Raw genomic sequence first — 8,157 nt, forward strand, 5'->3', positions numbered from 1 at the left:
TATAAGAATTAACAGAAAAATTAAATCTAATTTTAAAATGTCATCTTTCAAATGTCAGTTTTGATAAATTACTTTATCAAACTAAGTCATTGTATAAGAGTTACAAATAGAGTTATATTCACAATATAAAATTCTTAGTGTGACACTTATTAAAAAATATATTATTCTTACTTTTTTTTTTCTGTATTTTTGTACTTTGTCATTCGGTATCAAAGTGTCTCCCTTATAAATTAAGGTTTCAACGCTACATTGTTAAGTTTTAAAATCTTTCGATTAGTCTCATCAATGAAAATATATAAGATAAAATTGCGTTCTTTTAAAGCTAATCAAAGTCATACCTTTTGCAACAATGGCATTCTCGGTCTTGGCCATGGACATTTAAATATAAAATAATTGAATGCTTATACGTGAGCCATAATTAAATTGACATGTTAAGAAGCATATAACTTCGTTTGTATTTTCACATATTTTTGAATATCAATTATAAAAGTCACTTGTTTTTGTGATGACTTAAACACAACATCAACAATAGAACCTTATTTCATTAAGTGAAGTTAGCTACATAGATTATACGTTGTTATTAAATTTTATCATATATTATGTCTAGATACCACTTTATTCATATCCGACAAATAGTAGCGGTTATGCAGTCGATTAGCAGCGGTTATAACCGCTGCTAAATGGTATTTTGCAGCGGCATAGTTTTGCGGCGGTTCTATCCGCTACGAAATCGTAAATAGGACTGCTTGGAGATGGCAGCGGTTGTTAACTGCTGCAAAATGCCATCTGTTGAAAAATTCTGTTAAGATATAGCAACAAATTTGTAACCGCTGCCAAATGTAGAGTTATACTTTTTAAAAAAAAATCCAAATTTATAATAATATATGCCAATTTTTTTATTCCTTATACGTTCTTTCACTAAGTTGCTTTAATTTATTAAAATAACCAATAGCCAATCAAACTAAAACACCCAAAATAGAACATAATTATGTATGATAAATTATAAACAAATTTGTAGATTTAACTATTAATATTATTTAAAAAAATAAAATTTTAATATAAATATTTAATTTAATTATAAACTACAGAAATTAATTTATTTATGGAAGTTAAAAATGTAATGTTCAACAATATTGTATCATGGTGAGTAATCCACAAATGTGAAACTGCTGAAGTCAGTAACCTGCAAAACGCAGGTTACATTTTGACTGAGCTGACTTCAAAAAGGCTGCAAGAATTGTAAAACGCAGCTTGCGTTTGGCATGGGAGGAGATCGAAATGTTGAAACGTGTCCCTGTGCCCCCTTACATGCCAACACCTCGAAGCTCCAAAACACAACATGCGTTTGGCAGGGTGCACAGCAAAACGCAACCTGCATTCGGCAACCTCCCCACCTACATGTGTGACACGTGTGAAGGAGAGTGGTGGAGCCGGCTTATAAAACCAAAACGCAGGCCATGAGAGTTTCATGGTGATCTTTCATTTTACTTGCTGTGAGTGAGTTTTAAGAGTGAAAGGGTTGGGGTTAAGGGTGAAAGGGAATAAGTTTGTGAGGAGGAAGAATCAGTGAAGATTTGGGACTTCATTTAGTACAGAAGAAAAAATGGTTCATAATTTTATTTTACCGGAAGAACACATTATTGAATATTTGAATCATCCTCAGACATGGGAGTTGACGATGTAAGTTGTAACCATTAATGTCCAATATTTTTATTCAGAAGAATAATTTTTCTAATCGGCCTCTTGGTAACTAATGTACAGTTCTATATGGCAACCGTATAGAACTGTAACAGCGAGTTGAAATACCTGTGTTCACCACGAGTTTATGCAAATATGGAGCCTTGAACCTCCTTAAGAAGTTTGACCCGATGTGCCTGATGCAGTACATGTGCCACATCCTTGGTGGTGACCATGCACTGTTACTGTGAGCTATTGCAGCGTCGATGGAGGTATGGCGGTCAGAAATAATACCCACACCATCGAAAACTCCCATGCGTCTGCCGTCTCACCCTCGACTATCGCAAATGCAATAGGCACAATGTTTTTATTCCCATCTTGTGCAACCACTACCAGCAGTGCACCTTTATATTTTCCGTACAAGTGCGTGCCATCAACCTGCACCAGTGGCTTGCAGTGTCTGAATGCTACAATACACGGATAGAAGCTCCAAAAAACGCGGTGCAGAACTCTTACACCTTGAACCTCCTCACTCTCACGGTAAACGGGGAGCGTTTTAATTTGAACACGAGACCTTGGCATCTTCACCGTCATTACTTTCAACCATACTGGCAGAGTCTGGTAAGAAACTTCCCAATCACCGAAAACTTTTGCGACAGCTTTCTGCTTTGCCAACCAAGCCTTGTGGTAACTCACAGTGTGGTTGAACCTGGATTGAACTTCTGAAAAATAACAGACTTCACCTTTATCGAGGGGTCTGCTTCGACCAATGGCCTAATGGAATCTGTAATTGTGTTTGAGTCCAACTTCGCATGATCTTGTGAAATCGTGCCCACGGTGCACATGTGCTTGCCATTGTATCTTCTGATCTCCCAACAAGCTTTTTTTCGAATCAAGCTAGCTCGGTTAAGCCAGTCGCACCCTGCACCATACCCCTTGCATTTCGCATAGAATGTCTGCGGCTTAGACTCATACACAGTGTAATAAACTCCTCTAGAGATATTGTAGCTTTTGATTGCAGATATCACCGACTCTCTCGAACCAAATTCCATTCCGACACTAAACTCGCCATCCTTCGCCGCAGCGTTGCCTTCACCTACGACATGCGCACAACCATCAGTCAGACAAGGCAAATAAAATAAGCACTATAGGAAACTTGAGTTAATAATCATAACATACCCGTATTCGCATACTCAGGAATTTCCGGGGCATGCATGACTTCGAGATCTAGAGTCCGCATAAAAGACGGAACACCAAACGGGTGCTGACTTACAATCGCATTCGCTTTATTTTGCACCGCCGGATTGCCTGCCAAGTCTCCGCCATCGTTTTTGTCATCGACTTCATAGTTAGCTTTGAATTCCTATTCACTGTCATTATTATCTTCTTCCCAATCTATATCTTCGAGCTCATCAACATTGACCTCCTCGCCGACCGCACCCAACCTGACTGTTGTTCAAACTCAACGTACAGCTCTATCATCGGCACGTGAGATTGGGTTTGTTGATAAATACACAACATCTGCTGTATACTGGCATCATCAGTGATGGGCATTATTTGAAACTGTATTAGCCCACCAAATACTTGCACATGACTTCTGTATAAAAGATCGCTCAACCTTTTCAAAATGTGGCTTTGAATGTTATTACAAAGCCTATTTTGCAACTCGACAAAACTCATGGTACATGGAATAGCAAATGACAACGAACATTCACAAACAAAAGTCATTCCTTCATGTAAGTTTGATATAACCTCATCGTTATAATGTACTCGCAAATTTGCAATATTTTCCATAACTTCAACCTCACCTAATTCGACTTTTTTGACACACCTAACTGCCAAAAAAACTAAGAACTACAATATATGTACAAGAAAGAAGAATATGATGAGTAGAAGTGGAGTGAGGCCATTTGGGCGAGCATTGTTTCGTATTTATAGAGAGGCCTCTTGATTAAAATATTTTTTTTCACAAAACACAACCTGTATCTTTTGTTTTCCAAAAAAATAATCTGACACCACAAAAAACACAGCCTGCGTTTTGCATTTTCCAAAAAAAAGCTGACATACAAGTATACAACACAAAACACAAGCTATGTTTTGTTATTACAAAAAAAAAAATACTGCCCATCACAAAACACAGGCTGTGTTTGGGCTAAAACAAAATAAAAAAAATTGAAAACTATGCAAAACACAAAACGCAGCCTGCGTTTATTTTGTTTTCTGAACCAAAAAAAAAAATAATGAGCCAAAAATAAATCGTAGCTTATGTTTTAAGCCTGACATCATAGTAGAGAAAAATTTATTCATATATCCATTTCATTGAACAACACCAACATTCATTTCATAACCAAAAAAAAAAATGAGCCCATAAACTATATATTACTATTAATGAATATTTGTTATTCTTTAAAAACGTACAAATAATTTTATTGTTCATTAATTTATTATTTTTAATATTGGAGGTAGTTAATCTTTAAATTTAATTAACTTTTCTGTGCAAGTTCCTCTGTTCTGTTCTGAAACAGCCATGAAGGGAGCACTGTTCAGAAACTTGTCTCTGTTCACGCGCCATCTTCGTCTTTCTCCTTTCAATGCGACTCCTCCTTCATCATCCTTCTCTCTTTCCTTAGCCGCTTCAACCGCACTATGCACCAGGTTCTTCTCTTCTAGTTCCAGAAACACCGTTTCGGATCAACCTAATTTCTCTCACACCCACAACAAGAACGATCCCATCGATGTCGAGGACATTAGCAACGAAGGTAACACTGCTAAACTCATCTTGGGATTCCCCCATTTTAAGATTAAATTTCGTTCTTTTTTATGCGTGTGCTTCAGGTGTTTGATATAATGCCTCACTGAAAGTAAGTATCTAATATATATATTTACAGTAAATATTATTTGGAAAAGAGAAGTTCATTGTATCTTATACGAAGTTTTGAACAGGTTTGATTTGTATGAGTATGACTATATATGGGAGCTAAATTATATGCAGGGATGAAGTTCTTTTTGATCTTTTGAGTATTGTTGTATATAAGCTGAAAGTTTTAGTCTTTTTGTTTTGTTTTGTTGTGGGGTTGAAGAGCTGAAGAGGCGTGTGGCAAGGCTTCGAGAGGGTGATGACGAGGCTATACCTTCTTTGTTTGAGGCTATACTGCAGAGGTCTTTAGCCGGCAAGCCTATAGAGGATGACCCAGAGTTGATGAGGGACATTTTGGGGAAGGGGACAGATTCAGAAGTTGAAGATGAAGATGAAGATGATGATTATTCTGATTGGGAGGAAAGTAGTGACATTGATGATGATGGTAAATGAATGAATGAGCTTTCTATTGCCAATGGCACTCAACATTTTCAAGTCAACCGTGGATTGAATGTTGTATAAGAGTTACAACAAATAAGGGTTTCACCGTTTCAGTGCTACATTGATGGAAAAGTTTGGAACCTTTTGATTTGTCTCAACAATGAAAATATACAAGATAGAGTTGTGTCATTTTATTCATTTTGCAAATCAGCCACAAAAAATCTTCTCTTTTGTTATATGATTATGATTTGTCCTTTATTGTGTAATCTTCCTATAACTATATCCTGATTCTACTAATACGATACTTAATATTGAACCAATTACTCATTTAGCTACAACCTATAAGATGTCTTTAGGGAAAAGGGGTAACGGATCCACGATATAATATATAATATCCATGTAAAAAAAAAATGAAGAAAAGCATGCTTGAATTGTGGTTCTGCTATGGTATGGTGTGGTGTGGTGTGAAATTAACGATGCAGAATTGAAGATGCCTTGCTTCTGTTTGAGGTCATCCTCCTTCTGCAGCCTTGCGTTGATCTTCCTTGAATTGAATAACTTAATTTTCAATAGTTTCAGAATATTGTTTATAAATAGTAAAAGTGAAGAATCTGCACCATAGAGTAAACAAGTGAATTCTGCAAAATCTTTGGACCCCAAAGATCTGGTCCCAGAAACTCTGCACAGGACGTAAAGCATTCGATTCTCTGTTTCACACACTCAATTTTTAAATTGTGTGCACTGTGCACAACATCTATTGGTGTCAAGAATCGAATGGATAGAATAGGAAGCAAAAGAATTTTTTGTTCCACTTTTGCCTCTAATCTCTCCACTTACTTAGACTTTACAGTATGCTAAATTGGAATGTGAAAAGCATCCTTGGAAACAAAGATTCGTATCTGATGAAAAAGGGAGATGGTGAAGGTCTGAAGGACACAACAACTGAAAAATCAAATCATAAACCTTATGCACACAAGATTTACATGCAGGTGCTTCATCGAAGTCACGAAGTGCATCATTTTCAATTACATTTGATGGTGAATTCATGCCTTTAAGCAAAGATGGGTAGCAAACTTGCCCTTCAAGAAAAGAGAAAAAGGTTTACATTTCTCAACAGGAGGAGGCAGAGCCATGACTCTGTTGATCATCATGCAAGCCATGCCAACCCCAAGAAACAAGAAGAAGAAGGCATCAAACCCAAAGAAAAATTGATTGAATTCCTGTGTAGCTGTTGCTTTCTTTGTGTGTGTTGTCCACTGGCAGCTGTGTGTTGCTGCTGCATCAAGATACCATGCAGATTCTGTCACAAAGCGCTACAGCATGTTTGGCGGTGGGCTTCTTCTTGTGGAACAAAGAGAAGGGTTTTCGCCGAGTATTCTTCCTTTTCCGACATTGATTCTGATGTCGCGTCTGGTAAGGTTAAGGCTAGTATTCATGGAACATAGTTTACTAGAAATTAAAGCCAGTAACGGTAACTATTTCTTGTGGTTAGATTACAAGTATTTTATTTAGAGATAGTTTGATATGCATTATGCAAAACAGTATGAAAGAACTAAGGTAACTATGTTAAATAAACAGATTTCATTTTGCTTAGTGCACCTTCATTTTTTTAGTGCAAGAATAATCTAATGATTTTTCCATTTATTAGTTGACGTAGGTATATTGAATATAAGATACAGTCCAAAAAGAATAAAACGTTGTTCGAAGACATGTATGGTGATAGCTTTGTTGAAGATTAATGATCTACATGTTTAAAATATTCTGGGTATTAAACTTTTTGTTTAAACTAAGAAAAAGAAAAATGTCAAGAATGGGATTCGAACCCATGCCCTTTCGGACCAGTACCTGAAACTGGCGCCTTAGACCAACTCGGCCATCTTGACTTTTAAACATCGGATGAAATATTCTTTTAAATAACCGCACATAAGATCTTTACTTTCTATTTTCCATTGTGCATGTTTTTTTCAGAAACATAATGATATACAAATTATTCATGAATATTTGTTTATAAACTAAGAACTTTTTTTTTTTTCCATTTTGGAGGGAGAGGTAGGATGGAGAATTATTAGTATATAAACTAAGCGTGTTGTTTTAAGATAAGTTACAAAAATGTGATGCTATAATTTTAATTAATTTGTTTTATATTTTTAAATAACATCGTGTTAAAAAAACTATTGAATAATGAATACTCCATTATTATGCACATATATATATTCCTTAAGCAAGCTTGCACTTAATTGATTAGGAAATAAAAGATCAATGTCTTAGAGAAACAAGCAACATGATGCCAACTTGCATTGCCAAGGATAGATTGTCAACTAAAAAAAAGGGTGTAACTTTGAACTTCTGATTGGATCAAAATGTTTCTAACTCAACTAGACATTGCAAAAACTCTTCTCCTTAATTAACATTATTAGTGGCATTTATTCCTAAGACTCATTTACCTTATAGCAATAAGCTGCTCATAATGTAATAAGAAACTAATTAACATTGTACAATAATACTAAAAATCCACTTCAATGTGAGGATTCTGTGTGATCCGTATAGATTTGTGGAAGAATATTGAAGTAAGTTCTCTTCTCTTCTCTTCTTCTCATGCACCGCAGCCTGCGCCGCATTCGGCGCCGCATCCGGCTCCATAAGGTTCCGGATCTGCTGCTGCAGCTGTTCTATCTTTTGAGACACCATCAGCACAAGAAAAGATCATAGCTGAAATGATGCACAAGGCAAACAACATCACCCACAATATTGAATATGCATTATTACCAAAGAAACCATTTTGAGTTGCATATTCCAAGTTGTTCACTTCTCTCCATAGATTCCTCACCATCTCTACCACCTCTTAATAACTATGAGTCTATGACTCTTATTGATGTGCTCTAGAGGACAGGCCTTTATGATCTTTTCCGATTGATAGCATAGCTCATCTTCATACCTTCTTATATAAGCAACAAAGTCAATGTTTTAAAGAAAAGATATAAAGTAAACCCTAATCTTTCTTATTTTATTTTTTTAAATAAATATATATAAAACAATATACACCAACAAAAAACTAAAAAATGTTCAACGCTTTTTGTCTGAAATAAAAAAGTAGCAAAAATATAATGAGGTCTGTTGGTAAAATTATTTAATGTGGCTAATTTTTCGATAAATTTTTAGTCAAAGCCTGAAATCGCCACATA

At 35.7% G+C, this 8,157-nt stretch overlaps 1 protein-coding gene and 1 non-coding gene across 2 annotated transcripts; one reads left to right on the plus strand and one right to left on the minus strand.

The window, feature by feature from the left end:
• Positions 4,134-5,295, plus strand: LOC107642101. The gene is made up of 2 exons (XM_016345419.2): positions 4,134-4,436; positions 4,758-5,295. The coding sequence occupies exons 1-2, from the start codon at positions 4,205-4,207 to the stop codon at positions 4,985-4,987; spliced, it is 462 nt and encodes a 153-aa protein (XP_016200905.1). The 5' UTR covers positions 4,134-4,204; the 3' UTR covers positions 4,988-5,295.
• Positions 6,778-6,858, minus strand: TRNAL-CAG. Its single transcript has one exon. It is a non-coding gene; the product is annotated as a tRNA-Leu (tRNA).

This window comes from Arachis ipaensis, chromosome B05 (genome assembly GCF_000816755.2).
Source record: "Arachis ipaensis cultivar K30076 chromosome B05, Araip1.1, whole genome shotgun sequence".
In the NCBI taxonomy this organism is placed as follows: domain Eukaryota; kingdom Viridiplantae; phylum Streptophyta; class Magnoliopsida; order Fabales; family Fabaceae; genus Arachis; species Arachis ipaensis.